At 43.6% G+C, this 17,513-nt stretch overlaps 1 protein-coding gene across 1 annotated transcript; it reads left to right on the top strand.

Moving 5' to 3' along the window:
- Positions 1–1,268: 1,268 nt before the first annotated feature.
- Positions 1,269–17,115, top strand: LOC119799575. The gene is made up of 3 exons (XM_042054067.1): positions 1,269–1,436; positions 8,975–9,068; positions 16,319–17,115. Exons 2-3 carry the CDS (start codon positions 9,049–9,051, stop codon positions 16,899–16,901), a joined length of 603 nt encoding a protein of 200 aa, XP_041910001.1. The 5' UTR covers positions 1,269–1,436; positions 8,975–9,048; the 3' UTR covers positions 16,902–17,115.
- Positions 17,116–17,513: the final 398 nt, after the last annotated feature.

Below are 17,513 nucleotides of genomic sequence, written 5' to 3' on the forward strand. Positions count from 1 at the left end.
GGCTGCATATCAAAGCCCATGACGGCCTCCAGGCTCCCCATGCATCTCCTGGCTCTGCTCTCTTCCCAGATACTCACTCTCCTTATAACCTGCTAGTCTCCATTATCCCTGTGTTCTTTTTCTCTCCCTCCCTCCCTTCCTCCCTCCTTCCTTTCTTTTCTATCTCTTGTCATCTCACTATCTGCACTATTCTCTCCCATCTCCCTAGCCTTGGCATCTCCCTGGATGCCCCCCACCCTCATATCTACAGTAATGGAGCAGTCGTGCCGGGAATTTTTTTATAGTGCCCCCTCACATACAAGAACACAGTTCTAAGACCTTTTTTGCCTATATGTTAAAAAGATTGACTGATCTGTAGGGGTTTCCCACGCCTGATTTCAGAGCCCTTTGTGTAGAGCTCCTCCAGACTTTTGGAAACTGGGACAGTACTGCAATAGAAGGGCTTTGGGTGAGTGAGAAATCAGCTTCTCCTGGGAGCCCTAGGGATGATAGCTGGCATTAGGGGGGTACTCGGGGTAAACAGGACAAGGGTGTCAGCCTGATCCAGGGCCCCAGGGAAAACATTACCTGGGATGGGACAATCCTACCCTCTCTGGAGCTTCCAGGGACTGGCTAGAGTAGCTGCCCCGGGAAAAGGCTTGTCTCCAGGCCCTGCTGGAGTGGCCAGCTGACGTGGTGCGGGGAGGGCAGAACTGAGAATACCCTTCCTTTACCCCTGTTCACAGCACTAGAAACCCTTGACAAAGGGTATGTTTTTTATTGGTGAAAATGAGCATCAAGAGCAGGTGAGGAGAAGAAAATGAGCCAGGAAATAGTGTGTGCGTGCAATGTGCATGTGTGTGTACATGAATGTGTGTGTGTGCACGTGCATGTGTGTGTGTGTGTTCACTTGGAAGGGAATGTTCATGGGTATATGGGTGTGGATCTCTCTCTCTCTCTCTCTCTCTCTCTCTCTGTCCCTATTCATTGTTCACGGATGTGTTTTTTTTTTCTTTTTTACTTTCCTTTCCTTGACCTCCTGACCCTGACATGAGGTCAAAGGAAACCATCACACCCAGAGAAACCTGCAGCCATGCACTCTGCTTGCTTCCCCAGGAGCCCTGGTTCTGTGCCTGTAGAGGCTATTTGAAGAGCAGCAGGCTTCCCAACATGAGGAGTTACCAGATGACACCACAACTTGCAAAATCCCTGGACAAGCACACGGAGGGATGGAAATCAATATCTCAACAATTAGTAAATATTAACACCCAAGTAAAGAATTCCCTAGCGCGATGGGATATTTGTCAGCTTGAAGGACGCTGATCTTCAAGGTTTTGAAGAACTGCAGTTTCTAAAACAGAGAGATTTTATACTAAAGTCTAAAGCGCTGGCTTCTCTTGGAAGTGAGGTCTGGCGATTCCAGTTTGGAAATCTTTCCTGGAGCCCCAGGGTTGGAGGTGAGCAGAGGTTTCTTTCTTCCTCATGACATTCCTGTTTCCAGTTTTCCATTGCTCTGGCGCAAGCCTTTGCTTGTTTCTCATTGTTCTCTGTTTGCTGGCACACTGAAACGCTCACCTGACCTCAGCCAGGATTTTGAGCCTCCCCCTGATCTACCCAGGGAGAAAGGAAAATAATAGCAACAGGTGAGAGCCGTCACTGAGGGGGTTGACAGGGAACTGGGCTTGCAGGAGTGAGGCTTCAGGAGACGGAAGGAGAATGGGGACTTCCTGAAGACCAAGCCTGGGAGGTGAGAAATGTAAAGCCAGTTATTGGGAAATAACCCTGACCTAAGAGTCTTGAGGGAAAACCTGTTAAGGGGGAGGTGTAGAGTTGGATTTCTGTAGTATTTAACCAAACACAGCTACAAACACCAATTACATGTGCTTTATAGTGACAGATTTTAAATTTTACACCTGAACATTTATAAAATTTAATTAGGGCTCTGGATTCTAAGAAGCTCTGAACAATTCCTCCCATTAGGAAAGCATTTTAAAGTCACCCCGAGACAGTTTTCCTGTGCACAGTACAGTGACGGATTCAAATTCTTTGGTATATTTTAATTTCTGGAAGAAAAAAAAAGAACCCACTTGGTATGTATCTTCCCTTCTTTTAATGATTAAATGCCAGTCTGGGTGATTAGAATTGTAAAAGAAAAAATATAGAGGAAAATGAGCTCCTATGGACTTATCTAAGTAAAACAGTTGAATTTGATTTAAAATATTTCAAACAGGCCCCTGAAGCTCTTAGAATTTGAGAATAGAAATTACTGTAAATAAACCAGAGCCATGTGTGGCCAGAGAGGCTGACACTGAAGCCAGCAAGAAACGGCTTATTTCGCCTCTTCAAACAAAAATGAATTGTTTTGATGAATGAGAATTCCTTAATGAGTTGCCATCTGACATGCCAGCCATTTTTTCAATGTCAACCACAGAAAGTTTTCATTTGTCTTTTGTTCAGCTAACAGCTGCTTAAGAACAATAGAAGGTCAAGGCCACCAACACAACCCTTCCCGTGGTGACCATGGAGAGGCCAGACATGCCCACACTTCACCTATGAAGAGAGAGGAGGACCAGGCCTCCTCCACCCACCAGTCTTTCTCTTGCCCTCCCTTCCTTTCCCTACACAGAGACTCCAAGCAGCTGTCAGTGGAATCACACCTCCTGTAAGCATGGGGGTTGGGCGGCTACATTAGGCTTTAGGCTCAGAGGTCAAGGATAGTGTGGGGAAGCCTTAGCAGGAGGAATGGTACCAGTGAAGGAAGCAGAATTAGAAAGAACAGAAGGACATTTGGGAGCCATAGTGAGAAAACAAAGAAAGAAAGAAAACAGAGTCATTACATCTTATTCCAAAGCCCCAAAGATGCCTTTCTCTGTATTCACACACACTTCAGGGTTGATGCCAAATGAGTGGAGAGGAATCCTTTCCTACACCATCCAATTGTGTCCTACAGTTTAAGCGATCTTTACACTGGCTTCCTAGAGGTAGCACAAGCCCCCGGATCCCACAAGACTGTCATCACCGCATGTTTCAGGTTTCATACTGGCCTACCAAACTTGCAACCAACTGGCTATAAATCAAAAGCTCCCTACATCCTCCTTGGGGTAGGAAGCTTGGTCATGGTTACTGGTTCACTATAAAGGGTACAACTAGGAACAGCCATGATGGAGGATTCTCATTGGCTAATAAACAAACTGCCTTGGCATTTTGATAGGGAAAGATTTAGATAGGTGGAGTAGACAGAATAGGAAGAAGGAAGTGAGGTAGATGGCTCAGTCAGATGCCACGCCTCTCCTAAGTTAGTCAGACTGCCGTGCCTCTCTTCAGAGAGATGCCAGATGTGATGAAGCCAGCTGCCAGGTCAGACATGCTGAATCTTTCCTGGTAAGACACCACTCGTGGTGCTATACAGATTATTAGATATGGGTTAGTCAAGATGTGAGTAAGAGGCTGAAACTAATGGGTCAGGCAGTGTTTAAAAGAATACAGTTTCCGTGTAACTATTTCTGGTTAAGCTAGCCGGTGGCCAGGAGCCAGGCAGGATGAAAAGCAGGCCTGCCCGCAGCTCCATCACTACACAGCCAGAAGGAGTGGTGCATAGAGTCAGGTTCACAAGAAGGGCGGTGAGTTTCCTTGGGGTCTTTACCCTCCCAGTCCCTCTGTGTTCACCAACCTGGAAACACTCCAAAGCCTGTTGTCTAAGGGTCTTTATAAAGAATATTAGCTAGCTTCCACATCCCTTTGCTCACAATTCCTGGAAAACAAACAAATAACAGGAAAGATTTATTTTGACCCATGGTTTTGGAGGGATCAAGCTCACTAGGGTAGGAAGGGGACCATGGAGCAGGGCAGCTCATGTTACAGTGGGCCCACAAGCAGCTAGTGACTGGAAATGTTCAGGGATAAAACACCTGAAGGTCCAGCCCCAGTGACCTGTGGCCTTCAGCCAGAAGCCACCTCCCAGAGTTGCATCAGGAAGCTAAAGTTTCCATCTGGTACATAGTATCCAACATGAGTACATGGGGACATTTCAGATTCAAACTGGAACGAGATTGCATTTCAAACATTCTATAGACCTGACTGATGAAGTCATTGACCAAGAAGTAGAGAGCTGAAGGTGCTAAGCCTCATTTGTTGGTTCTCTTAGCAACCAGCTCCTATCCTTAAAGGCTTTCACTGGGGCATGGTTGAAAGATTCACCTCCTCCACTCAGGAAATTCCAAGGGGTTTTAGGAGCTCAGTACCCGGACCTGGGAATGAAGACCAAATTGACACACAGGGTAAGGACATACATGGAAGAGTAACATAAAATCAAAAGCATTAGACTTGTTGGAGGGAACAAGCCGGTTCCTGGCCAATTAGCCCTGAAATAATCACCTATCCCAGTACTCCTTCAAGGCCAAAGGCAATAAATAGATAAAGAACCATAGAGGCCTCTCACTGTCTGTCCCTTTTACAAAGTTCCACTCCAGTATCTTAAAGGATGCCTTAAGGCCTCCAGCCATTGCTGAAAATCAGGGTCACCTTAGCTTTTAGGAATAGCAGAGCCTCACAGATAGTGAGGTGATGGGCTAGACCCCCACATCTCACCCCATCTCAAGCATAGACAAAAGCAATTGTGGGAACCAGGTTATCCTCCCAAGCAATAATGACTTCTTTGGGTAACCTCGAAGAATAAGTACTGAGATAATGAGCAAGCAGACCACACTTTAACCAAGACTGCTTAATTATGCATCTCCTCACCTTCCATAAAGCTCATGCCAGCACCCCAACCGCTTCCTACCCCAGCAACTTGGTGCCACTGGGTGTCTTTAGCTATACCTTCCAACATGGCCACATCGATTAAGTCTTTTTTTTGCCATTCATCATTTCTGGTCTCCGGACCTAGACTGTCAGTATCCCAAGAGACTGGCCTTATGCCTGGACACCCCAGGAACATTAGCAATTGCTATTCTGGAGATACATGCTCAGATAGCCCTGAGTGTGTGTTTCAAAGGTGGCTTTACAAGTAGGAGCTTTTTGTTTGTTTGTTTGTTTGTTTGTACCTTAGTTTTAAAGATGTTTCCTGGGCTGGACCCAACTTGTGGGCTCCAGGAATCCTCCCTCCTTAGCCTCCCCAGTTATAATTTCCCTTTGGGTTATAATTTCCCTTTCATTTCCATGTGTCCAAACAAGAACTTTCCCAGGGCAAGCCGAACTCGGTACAGTGGATGGGCACAAAGCAGCAGGCAGTTTGGCTAGGTACATTTGCAGCCTTTGGAAGACTTCAGGCTCAGCCCTTATTAGTGCTCCAAGGGATATTTGTGGTTTTTCCTGATACTCTGGGTCCACCTAAGCTTTGTGGGGTTGACCCCATCTTTGGCTTGCAAGGGTGATATGGTATCCAAACTGCCTCAGTCACAGAGCCAGATGCCATATTTACAATGATCATTCAGGTCAAGCCAGCTGAAGCCAGCAGGATTCAGTTCCAGGCCTTCTATTGCAGCTGTTGGGTGTTGTAAGGAGGAGGCTACTTGTTGGTTCCCGGGACACTTAGCCCTGAAATAACCACGCAGAAACTGCCCAGACTCCCGAAATAACCACTCAGAAACTGTATTAATTAAATCACTGCTTGGCCCATTAGCTCTAACTTCTTATGACTAACTCTTACATATTAATTTAACCCATTTCTATCAATTTGTGTATCGCTACATGGCTGTGGTTTACCTGCTTAAGTTCCATATGGCTCTGGTGGGGCTACATGGCTTCTCTCGAACTCTGCCCTTTTTTCTCCCAGCATTCAGTTTAGTTTTCCCTGCCTAACTAAATTCTACCTTGCTATAGACCAAGCCAGTTTCTTTATTCATTAGCCAATAAAAGCAACACATAGACAAAAGGACCTCCCACACCAGTTGGGAGAAGGAAAATTCTTCCTGCTGGGCATCCTGAGGTGAGGCTGGGTGAAGCCATCCTTCTGAATCTTTTGTCCCTGTGAGTAGAGAGCTTTCCAAGCTTTTGGCTGACCCATGGGAAATATGAAAGGATTCTGAGACCAGCTAAGTTTGTGCCCCTTGGGTTAATGTGCACACTCCATCAAGTAGCTTGGAATTGCCATCTTCCTGAGAGTCAACTGAGTTGCGATTCCACTCACTTAAAACTTGGGGTTCTGTGATGGCAAGACAGCTTAATGTATAAACATACACACACACACACCATACACATACAACACTTGAACAATAAAAATAGCAATAATAATGATAATGATTATAAAACTCTAGGGTCCTAACCAAGTCTCCTCATCTTGAAAACAAGGAGTCTTAAGTGTGGTCCAGAGACAGTACAAACAATGAAGGAAGCTAGTAGTGATTGTAAGAGGCAGAGATGGAAACACATGTGTCTCGGTACTGTGACATTGTCTCAGAGGGTCTGCTTTCTGTCGAAGGAGTCTCTGCCCTTTGGAAAAGCCTCTGCTCTCTGTCACTGTGCTCCCATCAACCTTAACACCAGACTTGAAAGTCTTAAGAAACGAACACCATGGAGTGAGACATAGCCCTCTTTTAACTGTGAGTTATCTTTCCTGTTGTTTGAAACAGGGTAACTAGCCGGGCGGTGGTGGCGCACGCCTTTAATCCCAGCACTCAGGAGGCAGAGGCAAGTGGATCTCTGTGAGTTTGAGACCAGCCTGGTCTACAGAGCTAGTTCCAGGACAGGCTCCAAAGCCACAGGCTCACGGTTTCAAAGGTTTCAGTCCATCATCAGCTACCTCCATTGTTTCTGGTCTGTGATGAGGTAGACCTATCTTGGTAGACTGTGTGTCAGTTGCAAACTTCATAGAGATCTGGAAATGGGGAGGGGGAGGGGAGGTAGTGATGAGGCTAAAACCTTACACCTCCCCAGTTTCTGCCCATGGAAACCCCTGAAAAGTAAGAGTACTCTCAGTTTTTCCCTAGATGACTATACAATCGTGTAGACCACCAAGAAGTTTTGTTTCTGTATTTTTCCTTGGGAGTAATTTGCTCTTCACCTCTTTAGGACATCAGTAGAGTGGTCTGGCACTCTTCAGGGTAGCAGGAGAGTCTGCATTTACAAGCTCAGTAAATATCCCTGCCTGACCGAGTGCGGTCTTTTTGTTGGCCTTCTTGGCTTCTGTTCATAAAGGCAAAGGGCACTGAAACCAGGTCATCTTCATTAGCCAGTGCTGTGTGGAGGGACGTGTCAGAAGAAGACACTAGTAAAAGGTGGCATAGTTGATGCTTGGGGCTTAGTAACACAGGGACATTTTTCTGAGCCCTAACTACCCAGACTCTTTTCTGCCAATCACTGGGTCAAGACTTTCACATTGCTTCTGTTATTTCACCTAAGGGTCTTCTCTTACTGGTCACCAATTAGTTTAGAAACTCTCTTCCCCTCTAGAATTGGATTATTAGCAGCAGAAGGCAGATGTCACCAGAGGAAATGGCTTAGCCGTAATGACAATTCACCACCTGTCGTCTTCAGGTTCTGTCTCCTTGCTGAAGCCAGCACTCTAGGGACCATTTCTGACCGTCCCTCTGACTCAACCCTTTCCCTCCCCCATGCCCTGCCCACCACAATGCCCTCCCCCTCCAGTCTTACTGTGTGTGTATCCTTCGCATCAGCCTATTTCCCCGCTCTTCCCCTACTGCTCCACTTCAGGCCCTGCCTCTCACCTGCAAGCTGCCCATTCCCCTCCTGCCCCTCCTCCACTCTGGTCTTTCCATATGTCCTTTTACTTTGAAATCTAAGTCTGGTGGTTCAGCCCTGTTATTCCAGCTACTCAGTAGGGTAAGGCAGGATGGCCACAAATTCAGAGTTTGCCTAGTCAACAGATTGAGTTAAAGGATAGCCTGGATAAATTAGCAATACTCTGTGTCAAAATCAATCAGTTAATCATCAACCAGTAGAGAGATGGCAAAATATAAATGGGGTATAGCACCTGCCTAGCATGATTCACCCTAGGGAAAGAGAGGGAAAGCAGGGTCCCATTGTTCCTGTTAAGAGCATGCTTCCAGTGACCTAACTTCCTCTCCTAAAGATTAGGCCTCTCCTAAAGATTCTGCCAGCTTCCAAAACCAAGTCTTTTGGATATGTGCCTTGGAAGAGTTAATTTAATTAGTTATGACATTTAATTTTAGAGTGAATTTTGCTATGACAAAATACCTGACGAATGTAACTTAAGTGTTTGTTTCAGCTCGAGGTTGGAGGTGACATTTGGTCCATTGTGGTGGGAAGGCATGGCATCTATACTGTGAGGTGGTTGGTCACACAGCATTCGTAGTCAGAGGGATAAATTCTGGTTCTCAGCTAGCTTCATCTTCTCTCTTTTTATTTTATCTAGAACCCCAAGCATACAATGGGGCCATCTGCATTCAGGATGGATCTTCCCCCTTCCCTAAACCTCTCTTGAAACAGCCTTGCAGAACTATCCAGAAGTATGTCACCTGGTGATTCTAGCTTCAGTCTATAAAGACTTTGTGTTACAGGGAACAGTCCAGGTCCGAGCTAGAGTACTGTGGTCTTTGTTCAACTCTCCAGTCTCATCAGTGACCGGTACACAGGCTGTCAGTGTTTGGTGACTAATGAAAATGCCACATATAGTCGTTAGTTAAATGTACAAATTTAAGGGATGAATGAGTCTACCTTCAGACTTCCCCACTAGGACTGTGCAGTCATCTCCCACATGGTGTCTTCACAGCATGACAGCAGACACAAGGCTCTACTAGAAGTCAAGTGCTACCATGGGCCAGAGCTGCAGTCCCAGGTCCCTAAGCACTTTCCACCCACCCTATACCTAACTCTTGTCTTTCTTCTTACAGCCCATTCTGAAAAGGACCCCATAATCTTGTGCATTTATCTTTTTTATATACTTCAGCTGAATATGTTTAGTGAGAATTAACTCAATTTAATTTTTTGATTAGTCAATTATGGTTCTCTTGATGTAAAATCTAATTTCTTAGGACTTAGGACCTTGGCTATCTTATGAATATTTTTTCATTTGCAGTGGCGGCTCCTATACCACTCCTCGACTGTGCATCCCTTGGGGCGTTCTTCTCCTTCCTGTGTCTGCAGGCCAGAATGCCACCTGTTTCTATACTGTGAGTCTGGGTGGGTTGTCAGTCATCTTTCTAACCCAGTATTCTAGAATCATCACAGTACTGTTAAACTATGGTTGCCTAGTTATCGTGGACCAAGTTTTACTATAGACCCAGAATTTTTCACAAAACAAAATCACATAAGAAAGAGAATTACAGACCAATGTCACTCGTGAACATTGATGCAAAAATACTAAATAAAATACTGGCAAATCAAATCCAAAAACACATCAGTACCATCATCCACCATGATCATATCAGTTTCATTCCAGAGATGCAAGGATGGTTCAACATACAAAAGTCTATCAATGTAATCCACCATATAACCAAACTGACAAATAAAAATAACATGATCATCTCATTAGATGCTAAAAAAGCTTTTGACAAAATACAACACCCCTTCATGATAAAGATCTTGGCGAGAGCAGGGATATAAGGAACATACCTAAGCATAATAAAGGCAACATACAGCAAGCCAACAGCCAACATCAAACTAAATGAAGAGAAACTCACAGAGATCCCACTGAAATCAGGAACAAGACAAGGCTGTTCACTGTCTCCATATCTATTCAATATAGTCCTTAAGGTCCTGCTAGAGCAATAAGACACCAAAGGGAGCTCAAGGAGATACAAATCAGAAAAGAAGAAGTCAAACTCTCACTATTTGCTGATGATATGATAGTTTACATAGGTGACCCCAAAAACTCTACCAAGGAGCTTCTACAACTTATAAACACTTTCAGTAATGTAGCAGGAAACAAGATTAACTCAAAAAAATCAGTAGCCCTCCTGTACACAGATAATAAATGGGCTAAGAAAGAAATCAGAGACATATTACCTTTCACAATAACCACAAATAGCATAAAATATCTCAGAGTAACTCTAACCAAACAAGTGGAAGACTTGTATGAAAAGAACTTTAGATCTTTGAAGAAAGAAATTGAAGAAGACACGAGAAAGTGGAAAGATCTCCCATGCTCTTGGGTAGGTAGAATTAACATAGTAAAAATGGCAATCTTACCAAAAGCAATCTATAGATTCAATGCAATGCCTATCAAAATCACAGAAAAATTCTTCACAGATCTCAAAAGAATGGTACTCAACTTCATATGGAAAAGCAAAAAACCCAGGATAGTCAAAACAATCCTGTAAAATAAAAGAATTTCTGGAGACATCACAATCCCTGACTTCAAACTCTACTACAGAGCTACAGTACTAAAAACAGCCCGGTATTGGCATAAAAACAGATAAGAGGACCAGTGGAACCTAACTGAAGACCCAGATATTAATTCACAGACTTTCGAACACCTGATTTTTGACAAAGAAGCAAAAAATATCAAATGGAAAAAAGAAAGCATATTTAACAAATGGTGCTGGCATAACTGGATGTCAACATGTAGAAAGATGAAAGTAGAGCCATATCTATTACCATGCACAAAACTAAAGCCCAAATGGATCAAAGACTTCAACATAAAACCAACCACACTGAATGAACCTTATAGAAGAGAAAGTGGGAAGTACACTTGAACAAATTGGCACAGGAGATCACTTCTTAAATATAACCCCAATAGCACAGACACTGAGAGAACCAATTAATAAATGGGTCCTCCTGAAAATGAAAAGCTTCTGTAAGCAAATGACAAGGTCAACAAGACAAAAACCACAGCCTACAGAATGGGAAAAGATCTGATCTTCACCAGCCTCACATCCAACAGAGGTCTGATCTCGAAAGTATACAAAGAACTTAAGAAATTGGTCATCAAAAGAACAAATAATCCAATTAAAAAAATGGAATACAGACCTAAACAGAGAACTCTCAACAGAGGAATCTAAAATGGCTGAAAGACACTTAAGGAAATCAACATCCTTAGTCATCAGAGAAATATACATCAAAACAACTCTGAGATTCCATCTTACACCTGTAAGAATGGCCAAGATCAAAAACACTGATGACAACTTATGCTGGAGAGGTTGTGGGGAAAAGGGAACACTTCTGCATCACTGGTGGGAGTGCAAACTGGTACAGTCCCTTTGGATGTCAGTGTGATGATTTCTCAGAAAATTAGGAAACAACCTTCCTCAAGACCCAATAATACCACTTCTGGGTATATATCAAAAGGATGCTCAATCGTGCCACAAGGACATGTGCTCAACTATGTTCATAGCAGCATTGTTTGTCATAGCCAAAAAACCTTAATGCCACACCTCCTAATAGTGCCTCTCCCTATGGGGGCCGTTTTCTTTCAAATCACCATAATGTGTGTCTGTATACATGTGTATGTATGCATGTGTGCATATGTGTGTATGTGTATGCATGTGTGTGCATGTGTGTATGTGTTTTCATATGCATGTGTGCATGTATGTATTGTGTGCATGTGTATATGTTTGCGCATGTATATGTATGTGTGTATGTGTGTGTATAGACCATGAGAGTAGAAAGAGGACTGTGAAAAAAGAGGAACAGATATTAAAATAGAGAAAGGAAGGAAAAGGGAGGAGAGGAACTGGAACACGTGACAAGAAAGCCAAAGGGGGAACTGTTTGGGAAAGGACCTTTGCTGAGGCTCTACACCGACACCCATAGACAATATTTAGGCCATTCTTTCTATGTTTTCATTTCCTTCATCTATTATTAGCATGTACTCACCGTGTAAAATAATGAAAACAGTGTAGCATCCCCATACATGTATGTCATTCTATGTTACTAACCACCCCACCACCTTCTCTTTTAGCCCCTATGGACTCTTGCTGCTTCCTTTTCTGGGCAAACTTATTTTAAAAATATATTTTTATCTGGATGTGGTAGTGCACAGTAGTAACTCCAGCACACAAGAGGCTGAGGCAGGAGGATGGCATGCTTGAGATTGGCTCTAGTTACATAATAAAGTCTTGTCTCAAAAAGCCAAAATGATACATGTGATGCTTTCGAAATGTACTTCGGGCCACTTTAGTCTAGCCACAGAGTCATGTGACCCTCCCCACTCTCTAGTTCCAGAACACTTTGTTACCCCAAAACCCATTAGTGGTCACTGTCCGTCTTTACCGCTCTCCCTGCCCCCACGGCCTGGCAGTCATTACTCTGGTTTTCATCACTGTGGATTTTTCTAGATAAATAGGGAATTGCCTATAAATGGAGCCACACAAGTGCGGCTTTGAGGGCTCTCTTTCTTCACCTGGTGTTTTCAAGGCTCACCATGGTATATTATTTGCCAGTAGTTTTTATGTACTGAAACCTTACTGCTTTTTCCCCCCGGGTTAATTTCCTTTCTTAAAGAATTCTTTCAAAAATGCATAAAACATCAGTATTAATTTTCCTCAGACTCAGTATGCTTAATCACATCTTCATTCAGAGTCACGTTTAAATGAAACATTGGTTAAATATAAACGCTTAGATTCCAAGTTTCTTAACTTCGTGGTTTTGAAGATCATCTCTCCACGACTATCAGTAATCCTGCAATCCATCTGATTCTTGTTCCTGCTAAGGAAAGTCTTTTCAGTACAGATAGTGGAGTCCAGAGCCCTTAGGTGCCAGGTTTTCGCTCCCCCATCTAGTTCCACCCACTGCCTCATTCCTGTTTCTACTAAAATGATTTACCCTTTCCAGAAACTTGAAGAGTTTTCTCTCTGGCTTTGGTTTCTTCCGTGTGAGTGTAACACATCTCATTGCTTATTCACCACCCCTTGCTGCATTAGCACTGGGTACAACCGTGACTCCGAAGTCTCCCTTCTTTGCCTAATCCTGAGAAACCATTTCTTACATAGCTGATATCACATGAGGGAATGCGGGGGAGGGGTTCCTTTTGAGGTGTTTTAGACCAGGAAGGAACCCAAATTCTAGTTCTCTGTTTCTCTCCATGTCTTCTATCTGTTCTTAATTTATGGACTGTGACCTGTCTGTAGTCTGGTTTTGTGTGTGTCTGATTGTCCTTGCCTGTCCCTGCTCCCTGCTCTGTATTTACTGAACAACACAGAAAATATGGTGTGGGAATGGAATGGGAACACTTTGTTATTGTTGTTTTTAAACAGAGATCTTTAACAGAGTTTCACAAGGAAAGAGGTGACTTTACTGATCCCAACTGACCCAGAACTGCACTCAAAACTGCACACAGATGTTGCCACCCCACGTCCACACATTGCTTCCAATATTGATGGGATATTTGCTGCTCAAGGTTGCTTTCAGCCTGATGGCTGTTTTCAATAAATGAAGAGCACAATACACATATTCTCTCTCCTTCTCCCTTTCTCCCTCCCCCTCTCTGGTCAGGGCAGGAACATGGAAGAGAACAGAACAACACTAAAGCTATGCATTAATTTAGGTTGTCAAAGCTGATCATAGGGGAAGTGCTGCAAAGCCCAGTGGGGTTGTGTACAGTGTTCTCTTAAAGGCAGGTTCAACTTATCCAGACAGAGCACACAATAGGACATGTTAGGACATAGTCTGAAATTATCTCAAGGCATATTCATTATTTATTTGCAAAATCTTGAAAAAGATCATTGTCTTTGAAGGGAAAAGTTGTTTTCAGAAAAAAGACATTGCCCCAATTTCTTTAACTATTTTTCTCCCTGTTTGGTTTTGCCTCTTGTTTGGGAATTCCCACCATGCTCTCTGAAGGTGACCATTTTGTTTCAATGGCATTTAACCTTTCTCTTATCCTTTCCTGGTTGCTTTCTTTGAGAATCTCCAGCTTGATCTTCCAGCTCACTGGAAGATCTTCCTCTATCTCTGTCAGTTCTGGTCATTCTGTCCAGTGAACGTTTTCTTGGTGACTTTGTCTTGTGTATTGTATTTCTAAGATTTCTAATAGTTTTATCATAGACACTTCTCTCTTTTACGGGGATATTAATTACACACATTTAAAAAAAAATCTTACTCAGGGCTGGGTGGTGGTGGTGCACACCTTTAATCCCAGCACTCAGGAGGCAGAGGCAGGTGGGTCCCCAGCCTGGTCTACAGAGCGAGTTCCAAGACAGTCAAGACTGTTTCACACAGAAACCCAGTCTCAGAAAAACAAACAAACAAACAAACAAACAAACAAAATTCTTCCTCAGTTCCTTGGTCTCCTAATTCCCCTATTTTCTTTTTGGTGGTAATGACTAGTCACAGGGCCTCCGGAATGGGAGCTGGGTGCTTTATCACTGAGCGACACCTCCAGCCCTTTCCCAGTAGTTTTGTTCTCTCCAGAAGCAAATGGGCATTTAGTGAGGGGGGAACGGCAATGATAAAGAATGAAGTTTAATGATATATACATCTGAAAATGTACAGTGAAGCCCATCATTTAGTATTGTAACTTAAAATTTTCATTTAAGGGCTAGAGAGATGACCCAGTCGCCAAAGACTAAGCTCACAACCAAAAATTTCATCTAAAAATTTTAAAAAGGAAACCAGCACAGGGCATTTATCCCCTTGGGTAAAGGTACCACAAAGGAGATGCAAAGGGTGAAGCTGAAGGACCTCAGAGCCTAACCCCAAAGCTAACATGGTAAGGTGTGGCCCGCAGTGGGACAGCCAGAGCCTCTTGAGTCTTTCCTTCCATTGGTTTCTTCCTTCGCATGCTGTGCAGGACACAAGTGCAGTGCCTGGGGAAACTGGGGCTGAGAGACAACTTGAGGACAGCCCCAGCACGGCCTGGGACACCTAGGATAGCCCTAGCATGGGCTGGGACACCAAGCACAGCAAGGCAAGGTGGACAGCTGGCAGGAGCGCCTTCCTGCTCTATCCATGCCGGAGCCTTCCCGGGATATAAACCCTGGGTGATCCCAGCTGACGCCCAAAAGAGGGAGAAGAGAACTCGGTGAACATGAATGCAACACAGGACTGGCTCACTTCTGAGTCAGGCCCACTTCCAACCCCGAGCCTGCCTGGAAAGCACAAGCAAAGCCTGGGAGACAACTTAAGATGATAAGGCAGTTGTTCAGAGAAAACAGAAGTCACAGGAGAGGAGTTGAGGGTATGGCTCAGTGGCACAGCACTTGCCTTTCATGCAGGGGCCAACACCAAAAAGAAGGGAGAATGAGAAATAGCGTAAGAAGTTTAAATGCATATAATTAATAGCCCTGAAAGGAGAACAATGTTTAAGGAAACTGGTGTTTTCTCATTTAATCGATAAGTAACTGATGAATGGATAAAGCAGGGATGTGTCTCGTGTGGACTCTGATTATGATGTCATTTGATAGACAGGGATGGGGAAATGGCTCGGTGGATAAAGTGCCTGCCTTGCAAGCATCAGGACCTGAGTTGGATCCCTAGAATCCTTAGGGAAAAAATTCAGTGCAGTAGCATGGGCGCGTAATTCCATCACTGGGGATGTGAAGATGGGTGGATCCTTGGGGCTCACTCACCAGCCAGGCTAACCTAATTGGTAAATTCTAGGCCAGGAAGGATATTCTGTCTCAGAAATAAACAATAAATAAATAAACAGATGGGAAGCTCCTGAAAATGACAAACATATCCAAGGTTGTGCTCTGTCCACCACACCCATGTGCACACGTGTGCTCTTACATGCAAGCTAACGCACCCTCACCCACACCCACTCCCCCACACATAGCTTTTAAGGGAAATACAAAACAGAAGGCCTAAATGAGAAGTAGGAGTGTTGGGAACAGCAAAGAATGACTTCTACAAAAGTAGCTTTTATAATAGTTAAATTCATTTGGGGAAGATATCTTTATTTAATGGAGTGTTTTCTTACTTGATAAAACATTCATCATAGGATTGCCTTAAAACTGAATCTCTAAAAATATGACAACATGTCATAAATGTATTTACACTCCACTTCCCTGAGCTAATTTCTTGCTTTGAATGAATCTCATCTGTATTGATATTTTAGGTGTTGTAATAATGTAAAGGTGACAAACAAATGTTCCTGTTTCTCCAGGGAAAAGAATTCAGCTTCACGGCAGCGTGAAGTTCTAGCACGGTGATGGGGCAGAACATGAAGAGATGAAGGGAGGTTGCACACACAACCACAACTCCCAATTCAATTTGCTGTTCCAACACCTTCATAAATCATTAAAGATTCTGACTTAAGCAGGATATTTGAGAAGTGAGGGAGTCCATGAGCAAGACCCTTGGGGAGTCAACATTTCTATACTTTACAAGCACACCCCAAGTCTCGTCATTGCACGTTGATCTGAGAGGGATCCCAACAGCCAGGTCATTAGATCCTTTCCCACAGGCGGGGATCCCAGAATGGTGCACAGACACTTGCTAGGAACTTAGGACTGGGAATGAGTTTTCTCCTGTATCATTTCAGGGTTCTTTTCACCAGCGGGTGTGATCTGTTCTCCCAGTCATGTTTGCACAAGTCTGCTCGTTCAGCCACTCCCCCGTATCCGCGCCTGAATGAACACCCGGCCCATCGTTCTCCAGGGTCAGTGGCCCGCCATATGCCAGTGCCTTTTCGCTTTGGTGAGACAAGCACCTCGCCAAGCGAAGACTGTATCTCTCCAATGCCACACTGGATGGGACCTATAGTCCACATATTCAAGATACCACGCGTGATATTCGATCTTATTAATGAGACGTCACACATGTCACTTGTGACTTCCACCCCTGAGACCATCATTTTTAGAACTAAAAGAGTCGTGTGGGAAAATATTCTCACCGCTGGTGAAAAAAAAAAATCACGTTTTCACAGAGTTTGCAAACAGGGAAATATTTGTGGGTTTGTCTCATATGTTTTGCTTTTTTTGGCAAAAGCAAAAGGCAGTTTTCTTTGCAACGAAAGCGGCCCTTTCGTTTTCGCCAATGCTTCACATCCATTTTTGCCAAGCAAAAAGCTGTTTTCCCAGGAGAAAACAGCTCAAGCTGAAATAAAAGGGAAGCCCTATTTGTGAAAATTTTTTTTCCCTTTTTGAAGACAAAAATCACTTCACTCGATGCAAATGTCACCTGGGGGACTTCACAGGAAGGAAGGTAATGGGAGGGCGGCTGGCGATGACACAATGATATGACTGTAGCTAGGAAATAGAAAAATAAGTTCAAGGTCACATGGGAGGCAGATTTTAAATTATGCCCAGAATTAACACACACACACACACACACACACACACACACACACACGCACGCACATCACACCTTTAAAATAGTAAAGGTTTGTGGCAAATTTTATGTGTATATTTAACACAAAATAGGGAGAAATAATGAGGGTTTTATTTTAACCAAGACTATGATTAAGCATACCAATCTTAAAAATAAAATATTTGCCGCTTTCCTGCATGTGGCTTCGGCTGTTTCGTGTGTGGAGAACATGGAGTCTCCTTGACAAGCTCGATCATGAATTTCCTGGAAACCTGAACCACGTCCATACCTAACCTAAGTCTCTCCCAAGACTTACACAACTGTGACACAGCAGACCCTAAATCAATAACTATTGATTGTCTAAGAAGGATTTCCTTGTTTCTGAATACATTTCAATTTAGTGCATTTTTTTTAAGAGTCTTAAATAT

This window comes from Arvicola amphibius, chromosome 12 (assembly GCF_903992535.2).
Source record: "Arvicola amphibius chromosome 12, mArvAmp1.2, whole genome shotgun sequence".
In the NCBI taxonomy this organism is placed as follows: domain Eukaryota; kingdom Metazoa; phylum Chordata; class Mammalia; order Rodentia; family Cricetidae; genus Arvicola; species Arvicola amphibius.

Bases quoted from the DNA above. Each gene is read 5' to 3' on its own strand.
- LOC119799575 (XM_042054067.1), top strand. From the start codon at position 9,049: ATGCCACCTGTTTCTATACT. The intron at 9,069-16,318 runs GTGAGTCTGGGT...GTATCATTTCAG, and splicing joins ATGCCACCTGTTTCTATACT to GGTTCTTTTCACCAGCGGGT.